The sequence below is a fragment of the Jaculus jaculus genome, chromosome 1, assembly GCF_020740685.1.
Source record: "Jaculus jaculus isolate mJacJac1 chromosome 1, mJacJac1.mat.Y.cur, whole genome shotgun sequence".
Lineage (NCBI taxonomy): Eukaryota > Metazoa > Chordata > Mammalia > Rodentia > Dipodidae > Jaculus > Jaculus jaculus.
The window spans coordinates 104,327,280-104,343,198 of record NC_059102.1 but is presented as its reverse complement, the minus strand read 5'-3'; the positions used below and the strand labels follow the sequence as shown (position 1 = coordinate 104,343,198).

General features: G+C 41.5%; 1 protein-coding gene across 1 annotated transcript in view; it reads right to left on the bottom strand.

The window, feature by feature from the left end:
* LOC101609866 (phospholipid-transporting ATPase FetA-like) overlaps positions 1-15,919 on the bottom strand; it is a 108,126-nt gene that overhangs the window by 62,601 nt on the left and 29,606 nt on the right. Inside the window, exons 8-13 of the mRNA XM_045159557.1 lie at positions 15,246-15,318; positions 14,827-14,897; positions 12,742-12,824; positions 10,583-10,741; positions 8,532-8,620; positions 4,911-5,107 (exon numbers count right to left, since the gene is read on the bottom strand). Coding sequence (XP_045015492.1) covers positions 4,911-5,107; positions 8,532-8,620; positions 10,583-10,741; positions 12,742-12,824; positions 14,827-14,897; positions 15,246-15,318 — 672 coding nt within the window. The remainder of the gene's footprint in view (positions 1-4,910; positions 5,108-8,531; positions 8,621-10,582; positions 10,742-12,741; positions 12,825-14,826; positions 14,898-15,245; positions 15,319-15,919) is intronic.

Below are 15,919 nucleotides of genomic sequence, written 5' to 3'. Positions count from 1 at the left end.
TCTGAATTCCTTCTTATTTCCAATGAATCCCTCTTTTATTTTGAGTGGGTAGTGCTGTATCTATTAGCCATGCCTCTAGAACCAACCCTCTTCTCTTTTGATGTCATCCTTTTTTCCTTCCTTTCCTTCCCATTATTAGGTTGTATATAAGTAGTAACGGCTACTTTGAAGTCATGAGTGCCACAGCCACTCTGTGTCTGGAGAAAAGTATTGCAAAGTACTCCTCCCTTCCTTTGGCTCTTACATTCTTTCTGCCACATCTTCTGCAATGATCCCAGAGCCTTGGAGGTTGTGAAAGAGATGTCTCAGTTAATGGTGAACTCTCTACTGTGACTTCTCAGCACTTTGATGAGTTTTGAGTTTCCCCAGTGACCCTGATTCTTTTTATTTTTTAAAAATATTTATTTATTTGACAGCAAAAGCAGAAGGAAGAGAGGGAGGGAAGGAGGGAGGGAGGGAGGGAAAAAGAGAACAAGAAAGAGAGAGAATGGGCACACCAGGGACTCCTGCCACTGCAAATGAACTCCAGACACATGTGCCCCCTTGCTCATCTAGCTAACGTGGGTCCTGGGGAATTGAACCTGGGTCCTTTGGCTTTGCAGGCAAACGCCTTAACCACTAAACCATCCATCCAACCCTCTTTTTGTTTATTTTATGTGAATGTTTCAGGTAAGTTCTTTTGGCTTGGGTTTATGTTTCCCATTACTATTTGGGAGGAGAGGAACCAACAACAGAGCAGATATAATGACTTGAAAGGAAGTTCTAGTGTTAACCTGAAGTAGAAAAACACTGTATTCTTCACCTATGTCCCTGATAAAGTTCAGAAATAGTAGCACTACAGTACCTGTTGGAGAAAATGTAGTTTATAGATTTTGGTTTTTGTAGGTGGGGTCTCACTCTAGTCCAGGCTGACCTGAAATTCACTAATTAGTCTCAGGCTGGCCTCAAACTCACAGTGATACTCCTACCTCTGCCTCCTGAGTGCTGGGATTAAAGATGTATGCCACCACACCTGGCTAGATTTTATTTTTAAAATGAAAGGTATTGATATTAAGACATAAAAAGAGGAAGGAATGAGAAACAAGAAAAAGGAGTAAAGTATGGATGAGAGGAAAGCATATGGATTAGAAGTATGAGAGGGCTGGAGAGATGGCTTAGTGGTTAAGCACTAGCCTATGAAGCCTAAGGATCCCCGTTCCAGGCTTAATTCCCCAGGACTCACGTAAGCCAGATGCACATGGTAGCGCATGCATTTGGAGTTCATTTGCAATGGCTGAAAGCCCTGATAAGCCCATTCTCTCTCTGAGTTCTCTACCTCTTTCTCTGTTTGTCACTCCCAAATAAATAATTTTTTTAAAGTATGAGAAATAATAAGATAAAATATTATAGAATAGATAAAAAGGGAACGACAGTCATAGAAGCCTATTTAGGAATGATAAAGGCTAAAACAAAGCAACTAAATAACTAAAATATAAAAGTGTATTTAATGAAAAGTAATAATATAGAAAACATACCAGTCAGTATTTCTTTGTAGTTGGGATGAATGTTGTTTCTCACACCCCATGTTGTTGTTGTTGCTTTTTTGTTTTTTATGTGGTTTTAGTTTTTTGAGGTAGGGCCTCACTCTAGCCCAGGCTGACCCAGAATGCACTATATAGTCTTAGGGTGGCCTCGAACTCATAGAGGCCCTCCTACATCTGCTTTCCAAGTGCTGGGACTAAAGGCTTGTACCACCACGCCCAGCTCTGGGTAGGTTTTTGTAGCAGACTGCAGGTGTGTGTGGCAGGGGTCGCTGCTAGTGTCAGTGATTCAAGCAAGTTAGATCTGTATGTCCACTTTGGGACTCTGCTTTCTTCAGGAGCTCCCCAGCTGGAGACCACCACCCCCCCATCAGCTACAACTTCTTCTCTACTGTACTGGGCATTACATTTTCCAGGTGGGGTTTTTAGTGATGAAGGCTCTGTGATAGTTTGAATATGAATGCATGACCCCACAATCTGAGGTAGTTGTTTGTTTGTTTGTCTTTTGGTTTTTCGAGGTAGGGTCTTGCTTTAGCCCAGGCTGACTGGGAACTCACTCTGTAGTGTCAGGATGGCTTTCAGATCCTCCTGCTGCTGCTGGGATTAAAGGTGTGTGCCACCACACCAGGCTGGGGTAGGTTTTTTTTTTGTTTTTTTCGTTTTGTTTTTAAAGGTAAGGTCTCACTCTAGCTCAGGCTGACCTGGAATCCACTATGTAGTTTTAGGGTGGCCTTGAACTCACAGCGATCCTCCTACATCTGCTTTCCAAGTGCTGGGATTAAAGGTGTGTGCCACCACAGCCAACGGAGGTGGTTTTTATTAAGCTTACAACCTCACTGTCCAGCAGCCTGCTGGAGGGCATGGCACTTGGGGCGGTGCAGGTATGTTCAGAGCAGTTCTGAGCTATGGTTGTTTAATGGTGCCTCTCTGCTGTCACCTGTAGAAGTGAGTCAGCTTCTTCTGCCATAGATGGTGTTTCCCTGGGATCTGTAAGCCTTTCCTCTGGTAAACTGCTTCCAGTCAGGTGTTTGTCCACAATGCAGAGATGATGTGCAACACAGGGGTTGTGGACGGTGTGCCCACGCTTGCTTGCATTGCCCTCTATTAGTGGACATTCTCTTTGGGTTAGATCTTGGCTGGGTTTTTCTTCCCCCGATGCCACACAGTTCTTGTCTGAGAATACCTGTGTTGGTTGACATAACTAAGCTTGATGCATCATCTATTTGGTGCTTTATGTTGTTACTTGCTTAGAGGCAGTGGTTGGGGGTCTGGCATTGTGTTCCATATATCCCTCAGGCTAGTCACTTCGGGGTGCTTGTGAAAAAAATCTCAGCTACAGGCTCTCAGGCCACACTTCCTCCGCAGTCCCCACCATCAGCACTGCTTTGAACCCGTGTCACATTTAGCCTTAGGCTCTGTCTCCACAGCCCTGTTAGTTTCCCTCCAGCTCACGTTCTTATGGCACCTATGTGTGTCCATGAGGGGACAACACCTTCCTGGCAGCAGACCACTGCTGAGCAACCCAGCATGAGCCGCAGTGGTGTGGCTGGGTGCCAGCCACTCATGACTGGTTCTCTGAAGGAGAGTTTGTAGTCTCCCCTTGGCCACTTCTTTTCTGCGTCACTAAGTTCTCCCTGCGCCTTCTCACTGGCCTTTGTGCGATCCTGCTGTTCTTCAGCTTGTTCTTTAAGGACCATTCGATTCTTTCTTTACCCTGCGTTTTCTTACCAGGTAGCACAGAGCTAGTTTCTAACCTAGCATATTAGCTTGAATCCTTAAAATTTTTTTTGAGACAGTCTTGTTATATAGCCAAGGATGACCTTGAACTTCTGATTCTCCTGCCTTTGTCTCTGAGTATTGGAGTTACAGGCCTATGCCACCATGCCCAGCACCTAGATTTTTTCTTTGAGCTGAGGAAAGAGGTGCTCAAGTCCTTATCAGTGATTCTTTATGAGGGTCCTCAAGCTTGGAGTCTTGATTCCCTCATGCCTTTACCATACCAGACACTATTTTTAAATTATTTATTGTTATTTTAGGCAGGGTCTCATTCTAGCCCTGGTTGAGCTGGAACTCACTCTGTAGCCCAGCTGGCCTTGAACTCACACTGATCCTCCTACCTCTGCCTCCTGAGTGCTGGAATTAAAGGTGTATGACACCATGCCTGAAAGTTGTAGTCTTTTTAAACTAATACATTGAATCACACTGTTTATTTTCTTATAAAGATCTTGGTTGGCTCCCCACTGCCTATAGGATAAAATCCAAACTCTTTTGCTTATAATTTAGGGTTCTTTGGGATCTGACCAGAAATAAATATCTAACACCATAAATAACCTAGCTTTAAAAAATCTCCACACCTTCCTACCTCCTGAAGTGCCTGCTTGCAGTATTCTTTCTCCATTTTTTTTCAAATTCAGTTTGATTATTTATCTTTCCCACAAATTTTCCCAAGCCTCCTTGGACAGAACTAATCAATTTCTTCTCAAGGTTCTTATAACATTCATACATATTTTGATTACAACATTTCATATGGTATCATAATTATATATTGGCTTCTTTCATTATAAGCAAACTTGTCTAGAGAAAAGGATGTTTCTATTCCTAGCACCCAGTGTAGTGCTTGGTACACAGTAGATTCCAATAAATATTAAGTAAGATAATTTAGTTATGGAGGATGCTTTGGGGGTTGACATGTCATAGCATAGATTTTAGGAAACTTGAAAAAACTAGGCTTGTGTATTTGTCAGAGTGATTAGCCTAGAAAAGGATCCTCAAAGAATGGTGAAAATCTTGTGAAAGGGGAAGGAAATACCCTTCTTTTCTCTCCTTCAACTTTAATAAACTGAATATAGGTCATAAAATACATGCCTACTCTTTTCCAACTTGTTTTCAATGGGAAAATGCATTCGGAATTCTAGCTCAATGACATATGAGTAAAATTTTGGACCCTATCTCACTGGTAAATAGAGGTTTCCTGGCCTAACTTAAACATCACTAAATTTGCATACCATTTTACTAATTGTTTTGTGTGTTTATATGCCTTAATTGGTCACTTGTAAGTTATATAGTATGTATAAATCCCATGCTACCTAGGCACAGCATTCTAGATACAGAAGACATTTATATAATCTCAAATGTTTTATACACCAAGCCTGTGGAAAATATAGAATTAAAGAACATGTACTGAGTATGCATGGTATTGTGTGTCTAGAATGCCATTTCTTGGGAAGATAAAACAGTAAGATCTTAAGTTTGAAGGCAGATTGGGTTATATAACAAGATCTTGTCTCCAAAAATCTATGCTTTTTAAAAGTTCATACTCTAAGTAAGACATTAAGCAATAATCATATAGCCATCCCCTCTCCCTGTATCCAAATGATCAAAGAAACCTACCTGACATAGAGGGAAATGGGTACCATGGTGTTCAGAACTATGAAGTAGGACCAGAACATGAAGAAAGAAGACATAGCTGATGAGGAGGTATGATGTGCCTGTGGTAGAAATATCTGGAAGTGGTAGCCTTTCTTGTTCTCCCAAATGTAATGACCAATTGCTAGGATAAAGCACATTGCACCTAAACCCAGGAAAATCTATATGAAAGAAGAAAATGAATTAAATGAACATTTCATACAAAGTATGTGCTATTTCAGCTCTGCACTCTGAAACTTTATCTCTCCTTGGAAGGTGGGGAGACCCTAGAGTTCATGACTCCTGACCATTGTACACAGGACAGAAAAGAAAGCTACCTTTGGGATTCTAAAGGAAGGTAATAATAACTAAGACACACTAATTACTAATTAAGTAATAGAAACTGCCAAATTCTTTATATGTTTGTAATATTAATAAATTACTATAAACTTGTAATTTATTCTTTTCATTGACAAGAAACTTGATATTGAGAATGGAAAAAAATTCTACTTAAAAGTGTCTTTTCTGCCACTTTTACAGAAGTTTAAAATGCATGGCATTGGCTTAGTAATTGGAGGGTGGGTGGTAAGGAAACTTAAAAAAAAGTTAATGTAGACAGTAAATCATCTGGCAAAACTAGAAGGTACAGCAGGTACCTAGTGAATCTATGGCTCTAAGGAAAGTAGTAAGGAAGAAACAGAATTAGTGCACTGGCTAGTGCTAGCTTCCTTTGACACTTGGGACTGGAGAAATGCCTTAGCAGTTAAGCTACTTGCCTGTGAAACCTAAGGACCCATGTTCAACTCCTCAGATCCTACATAAGCCAGACACACAAGGTGATGCATGCGCATAGGGGTGGTGCATATGCCTGGAGTTAAATTACAGTGGCTGGAGGCCCTGGTGCACCAAAACTTCTAGACAGCAAGGAGAGATAAGTTTGGGACTGTTGCAGTCAGGTTCACATTACTGGCAGAAAACACCCAACTAAGAGCAGCTGTGGAAAAAAGGATTAAAAAAAAAAAAAAAGAAAAGAAAAAAGGATTTATTTTGGCTTACAGATTCGAGCAGAAGCTCCATGATGGCAGAGGAAAATGATAGCGTGAGCAGAGAGTGGTCACCTCTTGTCCAACATAAGGTAGACAGTAGGAGTGTGTGCCAAACACTGGCAAGAGCAAGCTGGCTATAATATCCATAGGCCCACCCCAACAATACACTGACTCCAGGAGGATTCAATTCCAAAACTGTAAACAGCCCGAGACCTAGCAGTCAGAGCATCTAAGTTTATGAGGCATACCTGAATCAAACCACCACAAGGACCTTAAGCAAATACTGCCAAATAATTATTTTCAGCAAGCACCTTTAAGTGCTAAACTATATCCTAAACACCTAAATAATTATTATTTTAATGTTTTACTTATTTTTGGACAGAGAGAAAAAAAAAAAACAGAGAGGGGCAGATAAAAACAGAAAGAGAAAATGGGCACACCAGGGCCTCTAACCATTGCAAATGAACTCCAGAAGCATGCACTACCTTGTGTATCTGGCTTATGTGGATACTGGGAATCAAATCTGGGTCCCGAAGCTTTGCAAACAAGCAGCTTAACCACTAATCTCTCCAGCCCTCAATTATCATTATTTTTAAAAATTTACTTATTTGCAAGCAGAGACACAGAGAGAAAGACAGAGAATGAGTGCCATGGCCTCTAGCCACTGCAAATGAACTCCAGATGCATGTGCTACTTTGTGCATCCAGGTGTACGTGGGTACTGGGGAATCAAAACCTGGTCATCAGGCTTTGCAGGCAAGCACCTTAACTGCTTGAGCATCTCTCCAGCCCCCATAGTTATTATTATTTTTTTATTTAGACTGTCAGCTTTGCAAACAAATGCCTTTAACCACTGAGCAATCTCTCCAGCCTTATTAACGTTTTACGAATATATGTTATACATATTCCTTCTGCCTCATTCTCCCTTTTTTTGCTTTTTATTATTATTGTTATTATTATATTTGTTTTGTTCTGTTTTGTTTTTTGAGGTAGGGTCTCACTCTAGCCCAGGCTGACCTGGAATTCACTATGGAGTCTCAGGGTGGCCTCGAATGCATGGCAATCCTCCTACCTCTACCTCCCGAGTGCCAGGATTAAAGGCATGCGCCACCATGCCTGGCTTTATTTTTGTTATTTTTAATATATTTTATTTATTGAGAGAGAATGGGTATGCCAGGGCCTCCAGCCACTGCAAATGAACTCCAGATCCATGTTCCCCTTGTGCATCTGGCTTACATAGGTCCTGGAGAGTCGAACCTGGATCCTTTGGCTTAGGCAGGCAAATGCCTTGACTGATAAGCCATCTCTCTAGCCTTTATTTTATTATTTTATTTTACTTTTTAGCCCAGGCTGACCTTGAACTCACAGTAATCCTCCTACCTCTGCCTCCCAAGTGCTAGGATTAAAGGCATTGCCACATGCGTGAACTTACTTATTTGCATGTGTGTCTTTGTGTGTGCATGTGCACCAGAGTCTTTTGCCACTGTAATCAAATGCCTGTCTGGCTTTATGTAAGTGGTTGGGGAATTGAACGCCAGCTCACATTGCAAGCGCCTTTAACCACTAAGCCCCGGGACTTTCCTTCTCCTTTTTAAAAAAAGTATTTTATTTATTTATTTCACAGAGAGAAAGGGGGGGGGATAGAGAGAAAATAGGCATGCCAGAGCCTTTAGCCACTGTAACAAACTCCAGATGCATGCTACACCTTGTATATCTGGCTTACATGGATTCTGAGGAACTGGACCTGGATCCTTTGGCTTCTCAGGCAAATGCCTTCAATGCTAAGCCATCTCTCAGTCTCCCCCCTTTGCCTGTCCTTCCCCTCCTCTTGCTTTCTCCCTTTGCTGCCATATACAATTTCACTTCTACTTTAATGCTTTATATACATGCATGTCAATCTTTTTTTTTTGGTGTGTGATACCTTCAGCACTGTTTTGTGCATTTGAATGCATGTTCAATATATGTGTGCTCCATGGTGGAACCGTATGCGGCTTGCTTACAGCTCTGCAGAGCAGGAGATAAAGAAATTGGGGCCAAAAGCAGAGCAGGGGTATAACCCTTCAGACCCACTCCCTCCAGGGAAGTTCCATCTCCTAATGTTTCCACAACCTCCCAGAACAGTGTCATCAAGTGCTCAAATACATGAAAGACATGAACCTTTGGTGAACATTTTATATACTAACTATAATATTTGGTAATATAATTTAATAAGTTTGTCTTTATCATTATTTGTCTGTGGGATTTCCTTTTATACTAATCTTTACTTTGTTTCAATTTAAAGTTTAAAAAAATACTTTATTTATTTTCAGTCAGAGACAGAGACAGAGAGAATGGGCACACCGGGGCCTCCAGCTACTGCAAACAAATTCCAGATGCATGTGTCACTTTGCGCATCTGGCTTTACATGGGTACTGGGGAATCAAATCCAGGTAGTGAGGCTTTGTAGGCAATTTCCTTAACCACTGAGAAACGTCTCCAGCCCTCAATTTAAGTTTTATTTATTTATTTATTTGAGAGAGACAGAGAGAGAAAGCACACCAGGAAAAAAGTGTTGAACTTACCCAGAGCACAAGGACATTCATGAGATGATCTATATGTGTCCGTTTAAAGGCGGTGATTCCACTGTTCTGCATTAATTTGGTATCTGGACCTAAAATAATAACAACTGAATACACTCAGAACTTGAAATTGGGTTGATATGTATCTTTTTTTATTTTATATTTTATTTTGGTTTTTTGAGGTAGGGTCTCATTCTGGCTCAGGCTGCCCTGGAATTCACTATGGAGTCTCAGGGTGGCCTCGAACTATCTGTGATCCTCCTACCTCTGCCTCCCAAGTGCTGGGATTAAAGGCATGCACCACCATGCCTGGTGTTTTTTGTTTTTTGAGGTAGGGTTTCCCTTTAGTCCAGACTGATCTGGAATTCACTGTGTAGTCTCAGGGTGGCTTTCAACTCACAGAGATCCACCTACCTCTGCCTCCTGAGTGCTGGGATTAAAAGCATGTGCCACCACACCCAGCCCAATGTATCTTTATGATCACTTATACAAATCCAGTGGTTAACTGTGTGTTTCTAAGGATAAGGCCCAGCGATCTTGATTAAAGTGCGTTCATACTGCCCCCTCTCTTCCTAGCACCTCAGTCAGTCCTAGTTTTCAGATGAGTTGTCAGAATAGGCTTCACATCATCATCATCTGGTTTATTTAGCTTAGGGAAAGAATTTTCTGATGAAGAGATCTCTGCTTTCTTTTGAGGAAATCCACTGCTGGGCCAAGTTATACTTAGCGTTTCTAACTGGGAGTGGAAGGAAGGAAGAGGCAACAGTAGTGGTTTCTCCTCACAGTGGGGGAGCTGAGACTTCTCTGGGGCTGAGAGACACACGTTTCTTCATGACACATGTAAGTTGAAATAAGGAGTCTTTAATGGTCATTATGGCTGCAAAATTTTGTTTTTGTTTTCTCTAGGTAGGGTCTCACTCTAGCCCAGGCTGACCTGGAATTCACTATGTAGTCTCAGGGTGGCCTCGAACTCACGGTGATCTTCCTACCTCTGCCTCCCAAGTGCTGGGATTAAAGGCATACACCACCATGTCCAGCTAGAGTTGCAAACTATTAACTAGAGCTATGGTCACAGAGAACACATAAGAGAGTTAGGAAGAAACTCGATTGCTTTCTCTGGCCTGTTACCATCTGATTATGATTTTCACGTGTTCCAGTAAAAGAGTGTCATAAGAGTGTCACTGGTGTCTTCACATGGGGCACCTGGAACTTTCCTGGCATGTGGGCAAACACTGGGAATGCACAACACAAGCTGCACCATTCTATCTTCTGAAGCATTCCTTAAAGGGCGTAGGGTCATGACAGATGTGATGCAGAGCCCTGAACCTCCAGAGACCATGCTTTGCAGGGTCTTGAAAAAGACTGGCCCCACCCTCCCAGGCTTTCAAGAAGAAGGTGAAGGTCATGGTAGAAAGCTTCCAAAGGATTTTAAAAGGACATTTCTCATAATAAAGGAGAAAAGGCTATTTATAATTCAGATATTGATAAGTATAAGAAAATGCATTTTTCATTTTTAGAATCTGACAAAAATAAAAATGAAAAGTTATGGAAAAAAAAGTTCCCCCACCCCCAGCATCCACTAACTGCCAAGAGCTCCTGAGGGAGGGTGAGGCCTCATGAGCCTCTCCTGCTCATATGAAGTCTTTACATTTTATTTTATATTCTTTTCCATAATGAGCACTATCTCTCTTCCCTCTTTATAGGAGTAATCTACATATGTGCTCACATGACAATTCTCTTGTACTCTATATGTATTCCCTCCCTCTCCTGGGTCCATATATGGTTGGAAAGACTCAGGAATACCTTGTGGTATTGGAATACAAAGCCTTCCTTTAATAAAGGTAGATCTGATATATTGGAAACATGTTGCCAGAAAAAAAGACACTTTCATTTTTATAAGATGTTTTTTCTTAAAGTTCTCATCCAGCCACCTATCCACTTTCACTGATGTATATTTAAGTACTGTATCTACATCCTGAAAATTAAATACCCATAACTTGGCTATGAACAGACTCTGATGCTGGAAGTCTGGCTCTGGCTGCAAGGAAACATACCAGCATAAATCACCAAACCGTAACACCAGTCTGTGTTCCTGATGATGCAGCCCCGGAGCAGCAGCCTGTCTTGATCCAGGAGGTAGGTCTTCCCCTGATAGCTCAGTACTCCTGAAAACTTGTCCAGCTTGTTATTGGGAAGCTCATACTTCACTTCTCCTGCGGAAAAATAAAGAACTAAGAGTTCCAGCTCTGTCATCTTAGGTATTTCTATCTGGATGGAAGTATGTTCAACAGAAAATCAGAAAAAAACCCTCTTTCATAATACATTTCTCCTGTCATTTCTCAGCTGCTCCCCATCTTTCATCAGCTCCCCTCAGGAAAGCAGGTAAACATCTGTGGATATCAAAGAGTAATAATTCTGCATGTGCCACAGATCATCCACAGAGAGAAAAAAACCCGCAGCATAAATATTACCATCAGACCAGTTATCTGTGGAACTGAAGAAACTAAAATACTACTTAAGGGCTGGAGAGATGGCTTAGTGGTTAAGCACTTGCCTGTGAAGCCTAAGGACCCCGGTTCAAGGCTTGATTCCCCAGGACCCACGTTAGCCAGATGCACAAGGGGGGCACACACATCTGGAGTTCATTTGCAGAGGCTAGATGCCCTGGCACACCCATTCTCTCTCTCTCTCCCTACCTCTCAAATAAGTAAATAAACAAATTTTTTTTAAAAATACTACTTAAAGCGAACCTAGCATTTTTTCAAAATGGAAATACCATCTGAATTTTTCCTAGTTAGTAAATATGTCTTTTTAAAATATTTATGACATGCTAAAATGATGGAGAAATATTTTCATCTACCCATTGTCTAGAGGAAAGAGCTATTAAAATTTGAAGCATGGTGAGATGGCTTGCAGTTAAGCGCTTGCCTGTGAAGCCTAAGGACCTCGGTTCGAGGCTTGATTCCCCAGGACCCAAGTAAGCCAGATGCACAAGGGGGCGCACGTGTCTGGAGTTCATTTGCAGTGGCTGAAGGCCCTGGAGTGCCCATTCTCTATCTGCCTCTTTCTCTCTCTCTCTGTTGCTCTGAAATAAATAAATAAATATAAACAATTTTTTTTAATTTGAAGCATATTCTTACATGCTTTTTTTGTATACATCTATGCAAACATGTATTTCCCAAAACAGGTTTATGTTAAATATACTATTCTGGCTTTTGTGATCTTCATTTTCATATATATGTATATATATATTTTGTTTGCTTGTTTGTTTTTTGAGGTAGGGTCTCACTCCAGCCCAGGCTGACCTGGAATTCACTATATTCACTATGTAGTCTCAGAGTGGCCTTGAACTCATGGTGATCCTCCTACCTCTGCCTCCAGAGTGCTGGGATTAAAGGCATGTGACACCATGGTTGGCTGCTCCTATTTATATTTTTATGTATACTTTTTCATGTCAATAAATATCAAGTTTCATATTATCTGTTAACTAGTAGTATAGAATTCCTTGTATGGATTTGCTATACTTTTTTTGTTTTTGTTTTTTTGAGGTAAGGTCTCGCTCTCTAGCCCAGGCTAACCTATAATTGATAATGTAGTCTCAGGGTGGCCTCGAACTCACAGGAATCCACCTACCTCTGCCTCCAGAATGCTGGGATCAAAGGCATGCACCACCATGCCCAGCTGGATTTGCTATACTTAAAAAATATACTATTTGGGCTGGAGAGATGACTTAGCAGTTAAGGTGGTTGCCTGCAAAACATTTGCAGAAGGTGGCACATGCATATGGAATTTGTTTGTAGCGGCTGAAGGTCCTGGCATGCCCATTATCTCTCTCTCCCTCTCTGTCTCTCTCTCCCTCTCTGTCTCTCTCTCAAATAAATAAGTAAAATATATATTTAAAATTTTTTAAAATATTTATTTATTTGCAAGAAGAGAGATAGAAGAGAGACAAAGAGAAAGAGAAAATAGGTACACCAGGGCCTCCAGCCACTGCAAACAAACTCTAAATGCATGTACCACTGTGCATCTGGCTTTATATTTAAGTACTGTATCTACATCCTGAAAATGGCATCTAACCCATATTTATAGTAGGTTTTTCAGGCAAGTGCCTTAGCTGCTGCACTATCTCTCCATCCTTTGATTTGCTGAACTTTTATTAAGCAGTCCTCTACTGATGAAAGTTTGGGTAGGAAAACCAGTTTTCTAAGCTTACCTTTAAAGGCAGAAAGTAGCTCCAAGTCATCTTCCATGTCACTGGTAATTGAGATGGCTTGCTTCACTTTCAGGTTGGTTTCACTAGAGTGAAGGTCACAGGTTCATCAGAGTACAGGGCATTTACACACACACAGGACCAGTTTCTTTTCTCCTACTTTTCCCTTGGTAGAGCATGGGCTACAGTCATGAGCTGTGAGAACCCCTTGCCTGTTCCCTGTCCCCATGAGCAGTACAGGGGTGAGGTAACTCTGCACAGAAGTCCAGTGTTAAGCCGGGCGTGGTGGCGCACACCTTTAATCCCAGCACTCGGGAGGCAGAGGTAGGAGTATCACCATGAGATCGAGGCCACCCTGAGACTACATAGTGAAATCCAGGTCATCCTGGATCAGAGTGAGACCCTACCTCGAAAAAACAAACAAAAGAAGTCCAGTGTTAGCCCGCTCACTCCCCATCTTCTTCCTCACACACTGCAACATTTCTCCACTCCTCTAACCAGCCCATATCTGGCTGGTCAGATGCTGTGGAAAGGCTTAAGAGACAAAACACTTTGGAGGTGGCACCTATCCTTTCAATAATATGGAGCAGATCCTGTAAAAGCCTGCTTCAATCTCTGAGGAAACCTACTTCTGATCTCATAATTACGTATAGGGCCCATGCTAAGATACAGAAATGCACAGAGACTGAAACAAAAAGAAGAGCCACGGGCTAGAGAGCTGCTCAGCACTTAAGACATTTGCTTGCAAAGCCAGCTGGTCCAGGTTCAATTCCTCAGTACCCACGTAAAGCCAGGTGCACAAAGTGGCTCATGTGTTTGCAGTTCGTTTACAGTGGCAAGAGGCCCTGGGCATGCCCATTCTGTCTCTTTCTCTGTCTGACTCTCAATAACTAAATATAGGCGCCACATTTCAAAAGCTTTTGAGCACCAAGAGGAATAGTTGGAAGAATGCAGATTAACACAAAAACTCCATGAGACAAACTCTCTAAAATGGCTTCAATTTCCCCAAGACCTTGGTTTTTGCATGCTATTGAATTTCCACCTTAAATTTTTTTTGTTGTTTTTTGTTTTTTTTTGAGGTAGGGTCTCACTCTAGCTCAGGCTGACCTGGATTTCACTATGTAGTCTCAGGGTGGCCTTGATGCTGGGATTAAAGGCGTGTGCCACCATGCCTGGAGCTCCACCTTAAATTCTTTATAGAGAATGGTGTTTTATCAGTCAAAAATTACTTCTATATTTAAATTTTTACTGAAAATTTTGAAACTGCATTCTGAAATTTTACAATTTTATTTCCCTTTCCTGCTAGTCAATATTATGGGATATATCTGTCTTTCAGTATTTTCAGGCAATTGGTTTCAGTAACCCACATGGTCACCCAAGTCTATGGATGCTCAGTTCTCTAATATAAAATGGTATAACATTTGTATATAATCTATGCATATGTTCTTCTATGTTTTAAATGATCTCTAGATTACTTATAATTCTTTTTGTTATTGTTGTTTGTTTGTATTTTTTGAGGTAAAGTCTTGCTCTAGCCCAGGCTGATCTAGAATTCTCTATGTCGTCCTAAGCAGGCCAGGAACTCACAGTGATCCTCCTACCTCTGCTTCCCAAGTCTTGGGATTAAAAGCATATGCTACTACACCAGCTTACTTACAACTATTAATGCAATGTAAATGCTATATAAATACTTGCCCTATTTTATTTTTAGGGAATATGACAAGAAGAGAGTTCTGTGGAGCTCAGTACAGATGTAAATTTTTCCAATCCATGAGTCTTGAAAACATATACAACCCATCGATATGAAGGGTAGGTTGTCTCCAGTTTAGAGATGGAGAAATTGGAGTTTATTTGTCCAGATTCTGCACCAAGTGAATGCTTAATTATTGCTGCCAAGAGCTCAGCCTTGAACTTGAATGTCCCGAGGGTCTGGCTTCCTATCTTTTCTCACTTGGCTATTTTTAGGTTTTCTGGCCCATAAAGTACTACTTCTGAGAATAAATTAGTTCCCTGTATCATGCTCTCTCTCAGTGAGAGGACCCTCTACGCTGACTAAACTTACTACAGCACCAAGGAGGGAACACTTACCCATCCAGGTCAGCTGTCTCAATGTATGTCAGACCACATGGCTCACTGCTAGAAAGTAACAGTACATCTGCCTGTGATTAGAAACGTCAGAGAGGATGAGGAGAGAGGAGGCAGGATCTTAAATTATAGTCCTTCAGGAACAGATGTGCACCCTAAGAACTGGGCAGGCATTTAGTTTGCTTTTATTACTTGGGGCTCATCATGGCTACCGCATACCCCTTCCTAAAGCTGCTTGCACTTGACCTGTAGCTATGGTGGGGGATGGACAAAAACAAGCCTCTCTCCTAAGGAGCTGATGGCTTCCAATGCAAGGTGAGACAGAAGATTACCAAGAGCAGTTGGAAGCAGAAGTGATATAAGGGCCTCTGACTCCCATTCTCATGGATAAACAAATAGCCAAAGCCAGAAGAGATACTCACTGTAACAGGGTGGTCATTTTTGAGTTTTATTATATCTCCCACTTGGACATTCATCCATTTGTCCTCTTTCACCCTGTAAGAAAATGACCCTTGAGTATCTGCTTTGAGAATGTCCCCAAAGTTCTGTTTTGACAGTTATGAAAGATAAAGTGCAGCAAAGCCATGTCTTGCGAGAACCAAATTGGTTTGGGTTGCATCTTCTGTGTAGTCAAGGAGGCCAGTTTCTCTTGATTTTAGGGTAGAAGATTTCCTAAATCTCTATGAAAGCATATGGAATCTTACAGGCACATAATCACAGTGAAATACTTGGGACAATAAAGAAGTCACCAATTTTTTTTTTCTCAAGGTAGGGTCTCACTCTAGCCCAGGCTGACCTGGAATTCACTATGGAGTCTCAGGGTGGCCTCAAACTCATGGCCATCCTACCTCTGCCTCCTGAGTGCTGGGATTAAAGGCGTGCACCACCATGCCTAGCTTGAGGTTACTAATTTTCATAGTCTCATAACTTGAGTTTCAATTTCTTCCTCTAGAGGAACAAGAGAAGAAGCCTTGTAATCTTGAGGCACTGAATGGAAATGAAGAGGACCTCATTAAGCCAAGATTCTTCAAGGTGACACCATCAGTGAACGGATGGCTGTAGGGCCAGGCGTGGTGGTGCATGCTTTTAATCTCAG